General features: G+C 38.9%; 1 protein-coding gene across 1 annotated transcript in view; it reads left to right on the top strand.

The window, feature by feature from the left end:
- XKR4 (XK related 4) overlaps positions 1-14,007 on the top strand; it is a gene marked incomplete at both ends in the record, with an annotated part of 465,072 nt that overhangs the window by 271,180 nt on the left and 179,885 nt on the right. The window contains one exon of the mRNA XM_080693968.1: positions 8,928-9,127. Coding sequence (XP_080550094.1) covers positions 8,928-9,127 — 200 coding nt within the window. The remainder of the gene's footprint in view (positions 1-8,927; positions 9,128-14,007) is intronic.

Below are 14,007 nucleotides of genomic sequence, written 5' to 3'. Positions count from 1 at the left end.
AAATGCCAGCAAAAAGGAGAGGATAATTATAATGTAATTTACAACCTCAGAATATCTCCTGGCTTGATTCTGTGTCTGCATTATGACAGGGCTATATTAAATGTGAGTGTCTGTGCTCATGGTGTGGTGGGGTTTATGCCAGTGTGTTTTGTGCGCTTCTGCAACAATGCTGAAGTAATTATAAAATCAAAATTTTGTAGACCTAAGTGTGGTACTTGGGAGGCCGAGACAGGAGGATCACAAGTTCGAGACCAGCCTCAGCAATTTAGTGAGGTACTTCAGCAATTTAGTAAGACCCTGTTTTCTTTTTTTTCTTTCTTTTTTTTTTTTTTTTTTGGTGGTACTGGGGTTCCTGGAAGCCCTTCTACCTCCGGGCTACACTCCCAGACCTATTTTTACATTTTATACTTGGAAACAGGGTCTCCTAAGCCAGTGCGCGCAGCTGGCTTCGAACCTGCGCGATCCTCCTGTCTCTGCCTCCCAAGTGCAGGGATTACAAGCGTGTGCCACCACGCCCCGCTAAGACCCTGTTTTCAAATAAAAATTAAATAGGGCTGAGCAAGACCCTGTCTCCAAATAAAAAGTAAAATAGGGCTGGGGTACAGTTTAGAAGTAGAATGCCTCTGGGTTCAATCCCCAGAACCTGAAAAAAAATGTTGAGATTATGCTGATACATATGGTGCAGAATTTCTTGTAAACTTCTGTGATATAAGAAAAACTAACCCTTCCATTAGCATGCTTCCCAAGGCAATGAATAACCATAGTGGCCCTATCAAAAAACGAATTCATCCTTCAATAAGGTAGGCAAATGTTGTGTGGATGAGTTTACCTCCAAAGGGGCAGAGCACATTGACACTTCAATGAGAGCTTTTATCAAGAATACCTCCATTAGCACTGATGAGAACTATGTGTTTAATCCAATCCACTGCTGTCTTGGGCTCAGGCATATTTCATTCCTGATTCCAAATCCCGAAAACTAATTTCTTTCTTCTTAAATACTTGAATTATGTTAAATTTTCAACTGTAAATAAGGTTTTTTGTAAACACTGCCTGCCATCTGTATGAGCTTCAAGAAGTAAAAGCTGGGCCAACATGGTGCCGCACGCTTGTAATCCCAGCATTCCAGAGGTGGAGACTAGAGGACCGCAGTTTGGGGAAGGCCTCAGCTACTTAAAGAGGCCCTTCACAACTCAGGGAGACCCTGTTTCAAAAATAAAAAAAGACTAAAATAATAGGACTGGGGGTGTAGCTCAGAGGTAGAATGCCCCTGGGTGCCATCCCCAGTACCGAAAAAAAAAAAAAAAAGTAAAAACTGCCTTGCTATAAACTTCCCTAGTCATAAATCCCTTCTGTAGAGAAGTTTTCTTTTATCAACAAAAAGAAAAGCAGAATCTGAAGTAGTACTTGTCCTCCAGCCCACCCACCCGTGGATTCCCTGATAATCAGGAAATCTAGAAATCTTGTTTCTCAGAAGGGTGGTGACTGTCATCATCTTCCCCTCTAGGGGATCAGCCAAAAGCCGTATCCTGCCTGACACTAACCTAATCCAGTGTGACAGAAGCACCCTGCAGAACAAATGCCTAAGAATTGAGGACATAAAACACCTCCAGTTATCAGGTTAAAATATATATGTACTGCATTGTAGATAAACCCCGAGCACAAGCCTGGAACTCGTCCTCTCACCTAAACCTCACAGCAGCCTGGATGGGAGATGCCATCACTCCTACACTCCTGGGGACATTCCAGCTTCAGGCTGGAGCCTGTAAGGAGTAGAGAAAAGGTTTGTTTTTTTCCCAGTGAGATCAAACAAACCCAGAGGCTAGAAGACTAAATGGCTTGAGTTTTGTATTCCAGCGTATAAAGGGACAATTTCCAGGTTCTAAACACCAGCCATCCTCCTCTTCCCATCAGTCATGTGGTAGTGGTGCAATATGAAGCATCCAGGTAGACCAGATGGTGGATAAACAATAGGTGACACATAGACAGAGAGGTAGAGACTAGATATAGCTATAGAGAGAAAATAGATAGAGATGATTGATGGATATATAGGGATTAGATAGAGGTTGATGATAAATTAGATCAACACATCCTGGAATATCAATTTAACTTGGGTCTCAGATAACTGAGAGGAAAATTTTAAGTTGAGGTTATCATTACTATTCTCTATTTCACTCCTGAAACAACCAAAAAAATACTTATTTTTAATAACAGTTAACATTGACTGCTCACTAGATAATTAATGTACATGATCTCTTATTTTATGTTTTATTTTATCATTTTAAATAATAAAATGTAATGCAAAACTTAGAAAATATATGTAATTCCCCAGAGTCCTGAAACAGACAGGACCAAAACTAAAGTTTTTAACCTTGGCACCTATTGTCTCTCAGGGGGGAAATATAGAAGACAATCTCCAGTCCTCAAAAAATAGAAAAAAAATAAATAAAAAATCTCCATACAATAACATGGATGAACCTTGATGATATTATAATTGAAATTAACCAGACAAAACAGAACATAACACTGTTTGAGTCTTCTTACATGAAATACCTCAGGGAGTCAAATTCATAGAAACAGAAAGTACAGTGATGGTTGCCAGGGGCTGGGATGGAGAAGAGGGGATGAGGTTACATATGTATGTATGCATGTATTCATGTATGTGTGTGTGTGTGTGTGTGTGTGTGTGTGTGTGTGTGTGTGTGTGTGTGTGTGTTTGTGTACTGGGAATAAAACCCAGGAGCTCTCTACCTCTGAGCTATATCCCAGCCCTTTTTATTTTTTGATTTTGAAACAGGGTCTCACTAAATTACTGTGTGTGCTAACCTCTTACATGAAATTCTCCTGTCTCTGTCCCCCAAATACTGGGATGAAATTATTTAATAAAAACAGAGTGTCCTTTGTACAAAATGAAAGTACTTCTTGGAGACAATAATGGTAACAATTGTACAACAATGCAGGTATACTTAATGCCACTGAAATGCATGCTTAAAATGTGTAGTTTTAAGTGTGTATTTATCACAATTAAAACAAAAAAGAAAACTACCTATCTGGGACCTGGAAATTACTTGTCTTGCTATCCTTGATGATTGAACTCTATGTGTGCATTATTGGAAGACTTTATTCTATGTTATATTATGTGAAACTCCATGAAGACAAATACTTGTGGTTTTCTTCCACAGGAAGAAAGCTGTCACCAGTGTTAGGGAGCTATAAAAACAAAGGTTTCACTGTGCCAAATGAGTGCACATCCTTCTGGGTCACAGGCCTGTGAATGCTGTTTATAGCTTTTTTGCCTATGGCAGCAAAAAGCTGAGAGTATGAGTGATCTCCTCCCCAGATGAGAACTGCAAATAAAGCGGCCTTGGTGAGGGTTCTGCTGTCTGCTAAAGCCATGGAAGTTCTGCCTGTAAAACTTCTATGACAGCTGTGAGGAAATCTAGCATTTATTTGTTGATATGATCACTGAAAATGCAAGTGAGGTTCATGCTCTATGATATGTCATAACTCTGACACCTTCTCCCCACCAATACTACTGGCACCCTAAGAAGCCAGCATCGGCACTCACCAGGACCTCTGCAATAGTCTTCGAGACAATAAATAGCCTTACCACCACCACCCCCAGTCCTACTGCCTCCTATTTTCCATGCAGTAACCAATGCTGGTAAAATGCAAGTCAGATACCTTCCTCTTCTGTTTGAAACTCTAGTGACTTCCTATTTCCTTTTGGGAAAAAAAATAGAAAATTATAAAAATTAAATGTGTTCAATACTCACTGAATGAATTAAAGAGTGTTAATTAAGTATCTGTCAACCATTAGAAATTGAGCTAGATGTGAAGGACATAGACAAATGACATTCTATTCTTTCTAGGATTTCATGTTTGGGATTTGAGATAAACATATAAATTAATAAATACAAAAATAATTCTATTTTCTTATGGTAAAAACCTGAGTAAAGATAGTTGAGCACAAACAATGGAATGGCTGGTTCTACCTGGATAGGAAAAAGAGAAGGCCCATGATACTTCAGTCTGACAGATATGTCGACACTTGGGGCCTAGAAAGGCATTCCAGGATAAGAGAACCACAGGGATGCAGGTATTGGGAAAAATTTTTATCCAAGGAGCAGCAAATACTTCAGTATAGAAAGAGCATAGGATATGGGACAGAGGGACAGGCTGAAGGCTGGATTAGAAAAGTCAAACCAAAGGCCTTAAAGTCCTTTATTTACATTGTTTGAGTTTATTGTTTATGTTCTGGGCAGTAAGACACAATGGACGTTTTTAAGATGGCAGAGATTAGGTTCAATTTTTGTTTCACACAAGTCACCCTGAAATCAATAAGAGGAATCCATGAAAAGGTCCAAAGTCATCACTAGTATAAACTAACATTTACTGACTTCCAGGCCCTGTTTTTTTTTTTTTTTTTGTGGGTGTGGGGATGGAATCCAGGGGCATTCGACCTCCAAGCTATACCCTCTGCCCTATTTTTTATTCTTTATTTTGAAACAGGGCCTCACTGAGTTGTGGAGGGCCTCACTAAGTAGCTGAGGCTGTCCGTGAGCCGCAATCCTCCGGTCTCAGCCTCCCAAATGCTGGGATTACAAGCGTGCACCACCACGCCCAGCTTCCAAGCTCTGTTTTTAGTCCTTCACTTGTATTACATTAATTCTCAGATCAACCTATAGGATTGATATGTTGTTTCACCCCTTTAGAAAAGTTAGAGGTAATAAGGCAAAGAGATGTCCAACTCAAGGTCATATTGTTAGTAGGTTCTAGAACCAAAACAGAAACCCATAGAACCTGACTTTAGAAATTGAGAAGTACACATGAAGTAGTTAAGGAGACATAAAATTCTGAAACACAGTCTGTTATGCATATAAGTGAGAAGAGAGATTAGGAGCCTAAAGTGCCCCCAGGCTTTAGCTCAGTTGCTTCAGGAATGACAATGTATAGCACTAGGATAGAAGATGGGTCAAATCTAGAAAGAAAAATAATGAATGGGAGATCAGGAAAGCAGTCAGATTTATGTATTTGGATCTTAAATGAGTACTGGAGTGTGAGATGCAGACCTGGAAATCTCCAAACAGGGGAGAGAAAAATCACAGGAAGAAAGAGAGCAGACACTGACGGGAGAGGTTGAGAGGAAAACTGGGTCCCTTCCCAGGAGGTGTTGAAGTTCTAACTCTACTTGTGAATATGCCTGCATTTGAAAATGAAGTAGGGTCTTTGCAGATGATCAAGTTAAGATAAGATAGTCAGAATGAGTCCTAATCCAATATGACTGTGTGGTTATTTTTAAAAAGAAATTTAAGCATAATATGATGGTACATAACTATAATCCCAGTATTTGGGATCCCTCCTGAGAAAGGAGGCCCAAGGTCAGCCTCAGCAATTTAGTGAGACAAAGTGCTGGGGGTGTGGCTCAGAGATAAAACGCCTCTGGTTTCAATTCCCAGCACAATAAATAAATAAATAAATAAATAAATAAATAAATGAAATTTAGACACAAAAGCATTCACACATATAGAGAAAGTGTTATGTAAAGGTAAAAGCAGAAACTAGGTTGATAGACATCCAACTCAAGAAATGGCAAAGATTGTAGCAAGACATCAAAGGCCATACAGAGAGGCAGGAAACAGATTCCTTTTTGTGGACTTCACAAGGAACCATCCCTAATGACAGCTAGATTTTATATTCCTAGTTTTCAGAATTGAGTGATGCATTTATGTTGTTTAAGCCACAGTTTGTGATGCCGTGTTAAAGCATCCCTAGAAAACTAATACAGACAGGTGGAGGGATACTTGTGCATGGGAAACTGAGGGCTGATTGTCATGACTGAACAAGCTCATTAATGCAAAATCGAGTTTGCCACACAAAAAAAACAGGAAAAGCTATTCCATGTCTATTCCAATAAATGTATGAGCCTGTGGAAAAATGTGGAAATATAAGAAAAGAATCACAAGCAGTTTGTGCTAGGCTAAACACAAACTTGCTGTGGAGTAGTGCGAGTACACTGGAATCTGCTTGTCTTTGAAACTGTAAACTGCACTATTGTGATCACCTTATAATTAGTACAAAGCGATCAAAGATCCAAGGCGATAATTGGCTTTGTTTTGTTTTTTAAATGATAGTGTCCTATACATAGCTCCGTAGTATAGTTTGAAATCAGGTTATGTCTCTTGCATGTTTCTCTTTTAAATTTTTTATTGGTGCATTGTAGTCATACATCTTGATGGGATAAAAGATGGTGGAGACATACATGTTCACATCACCCACTTAGCCCTTACCCAGTTCCCACCCCATTCCCCCCCTCCCTCCTTCCCATGCTTTGCTTAGTGGTTGACTTTGATATGTTTGTTAAAGTACATCGTGTACTTTAGAGGGTTTCCCTCTTCCCCCTCCCATCCCCTCAGTTAGGTCGCCTTGTTTGCTCATGTAGAGAATCTCCTTCATCTAGAGTTCCTCCTGCATGTTTCTTATTGCTGAAATCTGCTTTAGCTGTTCTGGGTCTTTCGTTTTTTCATATGAATTTTAGGACCAATATTTCTGTCTCTGTAAAGAATGGCATTGGTATTTTTTAATTCTTTTTTTAGTGGTGCATTGTAGTCACACATATTAATGAGGTACAAGATGGTAGAGTTATACATGCACACCTTACTTATTTAGCCCTTCCTCAATTCTCTCTCTATTCCTTCTCCCCTCCCTCCTTCTCATGTTTGGCTTAGTGATTGACTTTGATGTGTTTATGAATGTACATCATGTACATTAGGGAATTTCTCTCTTCCTCCTTCCCATTCCCCTCAGTTAGGCTGCCTTATTTACTCATCTGTGGTTTCTCCTTCATTGTCTAGAGTTTCTCCTATGACTCTTTTTCTCACTAGCTTCTGCCTATTAGGGAGAGCTTCTGATTTTTTTGTTTTTGATAACTGACTAATCTCACTTAACGTAATGTTCTCCAGTTCCATCCATTTCCTTGCAAATGACATAATTTTGTTCTTCTTTATGGCTGAGTAAAATTTCATTGTGTACTTCATAGTTTTGTAATATATTCATCTGTTGATGGACATCTTGGCTGATTCCATAGTTTGGCAATTGTGAATTGTGTGGCTATGAACATATTTATGCATGCATTCGTTGTAGTTTGGTTTCCATTCTTTTGGGTAGATACCCAGAAATGATATTGCTGGATCCTAACCTCAATTAGAATGACAATTATTAAAACACAAACAACAACAAATACTGGGGAGGATGTGGAGAAGTGGGAACTCTAATACATTGTTATGGGATTGCAAGTTAGCGCAACCACTTTGGAAAACTGTGGAAGATCCTCAGAAGAATGGGAACAAACCTACCATATGATCTGACATTGGTATTTTAATAGGGATTGCATTGAATCTGTAGATCACTTTTGGTAGAATGGCCATTTTGGTGGTATTTATTTTGCCTATGCAAGAACATGGGAGGTTTTTATAACTCAACCAAAAACATGAACAAATGAACTAAACAGATATTTTACAAAAGAATAAATATAAATGACCAACACATATATTAAAAATAGTCAACATCATTAGCAATCAGAGAGATGCAAATCAAAACTACACTGAAAGTTCACCTAACCTCAATCAGAATGATAATCATTAAAAATACAAATAAGGCTGGGCGTGGTGGTGCATGCTTGTAATCCCGCGCTTGGGAGGCGGAGACAGGAAGCCAGCTGCACTGGCTTAAAAGACCCTGTTTCCAAATAAAAAAATATATATATATAAAAAATAGGTCTGGGAATGTAGCCCAGAGGCAGAATGGTTTCCAGGAACCCCAGAATCACCAAAAAAAAAAAAAATACAAATAATGCCAGGCATGGCACACACCTATAATTCCAGTACTTGGACTACTAGCAAGACACTGTTTTCAAACAACAACAACAAAAAAATAGTCTGGGGGTGTAGCCCAGAGGTAGAATGCCCCTGGACTCAATGCCCCAAACAAACAAACAAAAAAATACAAACAATAATAAATACTGGTGAGAACATGGGGAAATAAAAATTTTATGTTGGTGAGATTACAAATTAGTGCAACTGCTTTGGAGATCAATATGGAGATTCCTCAGAAGACTTGGAATTAATTACCATATGAACAATCTCTACCACTTCTGGGTATCTTTCCAAGGGAAATCAAACCAGTCTATTATAGTGACACATGCATGACCATGTTTATAGCATCACAGTTCACAACAGCCAAACTAGAGAACCAAACTATGTGTCCATCAACAGATGAATGAATAACAAAAGTGTGTTATTCATTTGTATACCATAAAGCCATAAAGAATTAAAAAATTATAGCATTTTCAGGCAAATGGGTGGTACTAGAGAATATCATGCTAAACGAGAGCAACCTGTTTCAGAAAGTCAAAAGTTGTATGTTTTCTCTAATATATTGAAGCTGAAGCTGGAGAGGACATAGGAAATAAAAAGAACTTCAGAAAAACAAGGAGAGTGACTTGTAGAATAGTGAAAGGGGATTGGAGGGGAGGAGGGAGAAAGAAGAACTGATGAAGCAAATAGTTTAGCTAATACTATGTCTACATATTAAAGTATCATCACTAATCTCACTAACATATGTGGGGAGAGAAGAGTGAGAAAGGAGTGGGATGTGGAGGAAAATAGGCCAACAATAGGCCAAACAATGTGTGCATGTATGCTGGTATCACTTTGATTACAATGCACCAATAAAAGCACAAAAACAAATAATAAACATGGGGGAATATATAAGGGTATTCATAACTTTGGGCTTAAAATTATAAATCACCAAGTTAATTATTTCACATGTGTGCATGATAGACTGACTTGCAGAAAAGAAAAACAATCATGAGAACTGGAATTGAAAATTGTCACTCATCTCTTTTTTATTCTCTATGTTTTTTTTCCTAGATATCTCCACACAATATACTTAGGCATCCGGAGCCGACAGAGTGGGGAGAATGACAGATGGAGGTTTTACTGGAAAATGGTGTATGAGTATGCGGATGTGAGTATGCTGCATTTGCTCGCCACCTTTCTGGAAAGTGCTCCACAGCTGGTCCTGCAGCTCTGCATTATCGTACAGACTCATAGCTTACAGGCCCTCCAAGGTAAGGGCTTACAATTTGGTTTCTGAACCTGGGGAAATATTGTCACAGACCAAGAAACTGTCCTAATGCCCTTTGTTGACACAGGCCTGTTATATGTCTGCTGCTTTGCACAGGATTCGTGAATGGTGTCTGAGACTTTCTCACCCTTTTCCATGGCTAATAGACTTTTGTTCCCCATCACCTACCATTTTAGTAGGGAAAAAAAAAAACATGTTTCATGATTTAATACTTGGTCAATATTGGGATAGTCAAGGCTTTCTGCTTTTTATGGTAGATTAATTTTCAAAAGTCTCAAGAGAGCAATCGCTATCACTCTAATATATATATGCAAATAACCTCTACCATTTCCTTTATTTTGTTTTATATTACTTTTTTGAGACGGGGTCTTGCTATGTTGCCCAAGCAGGCCTTGAGCTTGTGATCTTCCTGCCTCAGCCTCCCAAGTATCTGTGATCACAAATGTGTACCACTACACCTGGTTTTACCATTTTCCTTTGACTTTAAAAAATGGAAAGAGAAAAAGATGAAAAAGAAATGGTAGGGATTACATTAATACCTAAAATCATATAAAATATTTACAGTGCTTAATAATATATTATTTACATACTACAAATTTTTATAGGAGGTATGTTATCAGATTAATATGCTTTGTTGCTTGAAAATCTCATCAGTAAAACTATTCCATTATAATATAAATGGAACATAATAGTGTTTCCTCAGAACCTGCTGCTGAAATCTATTCTAGAATAAGGCAGAAAAAGAGATTAGGCAATGCCAGTGGATAGATAGGTGAATAAATGTGTATAGAGATGATAGGTATGAAGCCATTTCTAAATAAACCATGTCCTGGTCTTTTGTCAATCCTGTACCTAAGTAGATGTTGTGAAGCAATTTATATATTGGGTTGCACTTGTTGTGTTTGAATCTCAGCCGAGCCCTCTGTGTACACATACGTTGCTGCCATATTCTGTGTGTGCTCCAAACTGAGACTTGACCTGGCTGATGTGCAGAGTGTCTATACAGTCCTTAAAACTCAGATTCAAAACACATGCTAGTTTTGTCTCAGTGCTTGAATTTAGTGGTAGAAGCCAGGAGAAGAAAGAAAGATAGAAGGTACCTTGGTAATAATCAGTGACCCATTTATTTAGAGATTACTAGCCTAACTCTGGCTCCACCCTAGCAGAATTTTGGTTCTAGAAGTTTGAGAAGAGGGTAAAAGATGTCAAAGGGGCACATTTCTAAAATTCTACAAAGCAAGGTGAAAGAAAGAGGAAGTGGGAGATTTGCACAGAAGGAACATAAAGGCACACACACCAAAAAGAGAAGAGAATCAAATAAATTGGTTGTGGGGAGCTGCTCAATGGCATTTCACAGTGACAGACCACATGTGGGCATACAGATATCCTGACTGTTCATCTCACTGCTGCACTGCAAGGCCTTGCACAAGGCCTTGGGACCCTGGTTTCCCCAGAATGTAACTCACAAGTTAAATAAGATGATCCTCAAACTTCTCACTAGCTTTATTCTATCTCTGATCAACAGATGACCACCTGTGGCCCAAAGTTTTCTGAGTGTCTTTACTGCATTTTAAAGATTTAAAATACTGTAGAACTGTGTGTGGTGGCACACACCTGTAATCCCAATACTTGGGAGGCTGCGGCAAGAAGATTCTGGGTTAGAGGCCAGTCTCATCAGTTTAGTAATACCATTAGCAACTTAGTGAGACCCTGTTTCAAAATAAAAAAGTGATAGAATTTTCCTCAGTTCCTAGTATCAAAAAATTTAAATTTAATTAAAAAACATAGAAATGTTGTGCCCAAATGATAATGGAGATAGAAGAGAAATAATTGAAGTAGTTCTATAAAAATAAGATCACCTTTTTTTTTTTTTTTTTTTTTTTTGAGGTTCTGGAGATTGAACCCAGGGGCATTCTCCCTCCAAGCTACACCACCAGCCGTGTTTTTTTAATCTTTATTTTGAAACAGGGTCTTACTAAGTTGAGAAGTACTCACAAAGTATCTGAGGCTGGCTGTGAACCTGCAGTCCTCCTGTCTCAACCTCCCAACTGCTGGGATTATAAGCATGTGCCAACACATCCTGCTGAGATCACCTTTTTTTCACAGAGAAAAAAATAAAAGTATGGGAAAGGCATATTTTGGTCTTAATCAGATTATTCATTCTAAATATTGGAACCAAACTTTGTGTTTTTTAGTGTTGTGGCTCTTTCTTGACATTTGCTTTCCCCAGCTTATCTACTAAGCTCTGCACAGTTACATCAGGCTATGGATCTGTATGCCAAATCTTGATCTTGGCCAAGAGGAACCTTGCTGTAAAATAGCAAAACACTGTTGAGAAACTGCCCTGTATCATTCCCAAGATACTCAAAAGACAGATTAGCCCAAAGGTCATTAGGACTGTTACAGTTTAAGATGTTACAGTGAAAGATGGATGTTACTGTTTGGGGGTGAGGGTTATCGCTTGGGGAAACAGTCCCTGGAGACTTTTGTTAGACCCCAGGAAACAATTCCCCTCAAAAGAAAAACCGCAAGTTCTTATCCTGAGCTAAGGATAGATATGCAATAGCCCTGACTCTTTCTGAAGATTTAAAGGAGTTTATTAAAAAGATAGAAATACAGAAGACAGTTACAGCCCCATGCCTTTCAGGAGTGGCATGGGGGAGGTTCAAATTAATTCACCTAAATACAAAACACGGAACAGATTTTTTATATACATGACACCCTCCATCTTGTTTCACGTAATTCTGACATAGTAAAAGTCCCTGTAATGTCCCTTCCCTTACTTTTCCCGCTGAACTCCTAGTCTGTGCCCAGGTTTCTCATTCCACAAAGGTTGATCCCTACCTCCTGTCTTTAGAATGAGGAAGTCCTAGTTTCCCTCTCCTATCAACTTGCTAATTACTTTTACCTAGGTCAATTTAAGTTTCAAAAGCTACTTGTTTCCTGGCCAAAAACCGAAACCAAGTCTTTCCCCAGGTCTGCCCTTTTTACACAATATTTTTTGAAATATATCTATTAATAATCAGAGCTTTTTCAGATCTTCCTAGTCCATCCCCAATACCGGTAAAAGGACCAATATAAGACATTAAGTACAGATGAGGACTAAATCCACCAGGTTGATCTTACTGTTGCTGTTTTTTTTAACAAGGGAGGGAGTAGAAGGATGTGTACAAGATCAAAAAGTAAAAATACGCAATAGCAAATATCAAGGAACCCTCAAGAAAACAAAGACCAGCTCAGGCATCCCTATCTGCCTGGTTTTGCATTGTAAAGAGAAGTCTATTGCCAGGAGGTGCATCTCCTCCCAGCCCCTCTGCTGACAGATGAGCCACTCACAGATGAACCAGCTTATGAGTTAAATTGATGTGCTTATAAGAACAGAGCTTTTATCCCCTCTAGGAAAAGAGAAAGGAATGTGATTAAAAAAAAAAAGAGCCTAACTTGACATGTATTTTTATACATCTTGAGTGTTAAGAAATTTGTGGGATTTGAATATAAAAACACAATTCTCTCCTCTGAATGCAAATAATCAATAGGCATGAAGCCGGTGAGGTATTTGCAAATAGCTGTGGATTAAAATCTCTAACACATTCTTGTTTAGCAGATAGAAAATTATCCTCAGTCATTCCATGAGATTGTTTAAATTTATTTTAGTGTAAAAGAAAAATTGCTCCTTTACCCCAATTTTAACCATCTATTACTCTCTATAGAATACTTTTTAGAAACAAGAAGAAAGTCAAACAAGAAATAAGGCATTTGGTAGCCAGGTGAGGTAGTGCACGGCTGTTGTCCCAGCTAGTACTGGGAGGCTGAGGAAAGAGGAACACAAGATCCAGGACAGCCTGGTCAATATAGACCCTATCTCAAAGTTTAAAAAAATTACAAATAGCTGAGCATGGTGGCACACACCCAAAATCCCAGTATTTAGAAGACTGAGAAAGGAGGATCACATGTTCAAATCTAGCCTTAGTAACTTAGTGAGACCCTATTTCCTAAAAAAAAAAAAAAAAAAAACAAAATAAGGCTGGAGGTGCCATTCAGAGGTAGAATGTCCCTGGATTCAATTCCCAGCATCACACAAAAATAACTCAATAAAAAGAGTTGGCTCTTTAAAAAGTAGCTCAGTGGTTCAATTCTCAGTACTGCAAAAAGGGGGGAAAAAAAAGTAAAGAAATATGAAGTTTTTTAATGCTGAAAACTGCACTGTCCTTGCAGAGTTGGCTAGCCCTGGAACACTGCTTGCAGTGAAAAGCCTTTCTCAGCTGTCCTGGCTTATTGAGTCATTAAGTCAAAGAAGCCTCACGATGCTGGATCCTGGCAGGCCAAGGGGACTGGCTGAAGCATCATTGTTCTCAGGCTCCCGCTGGCCCAGGAAGACAGAATGGCTCTTGTTCTGGGACCAGAAATCAGGGCAGAGCCAAGCTCAGACCTGAACATCCAGTCCTTTCTCTCCACCCTCACCTGAGGCACATCACAAAGCACTAGCTCAACGTTGCTGTATTTGTAACTCTCCCAGGCCCGACTGTCTCTGCAATATAAGGAATACTCAAGGAGGTCCAGCCATTCCCAGTGAAAAAGAGAGGAAACTGTAACTCCCTCAAGACCAGAAGTGACCTTGGGTTACATGGCAGAAAAGAATTTCAGCATTTGCCAGTCAGATACATAAACAGATCTATTTAAGAAAGCAAGTAATACACATTCATGGAAGAATGTGGTTCATCTCCAGAGTGAGAGATACATTTAGGGGTGTTGGCTCTTGACTGAAGGCAGTTTGATGAAGCTTAGGTACAAGCCAATCTATGGTGGTCTGCTTATCTATGGGATCTTTGGCTGATTAGAGTCAGTTATTTGATCACTATTTTA

This window comes from Muscardinus avellanarius (genome assembly GCF_963383645.1).
Source record: "Muscardinus avellanarius genome assembly, chromosome: 4".
Taxonomy (NCBI): domain Eukaryota; kingdom Metazoa; phylum Chordata; class Mammalia; order Rodentia; family Gliridae; genus Muscardinus; species Muscardinus avellanarius.
Note: the sequence above shows the minus strand (reverse complement) of the source record. Positions and strands in the feature narration are given on the sequence as shown.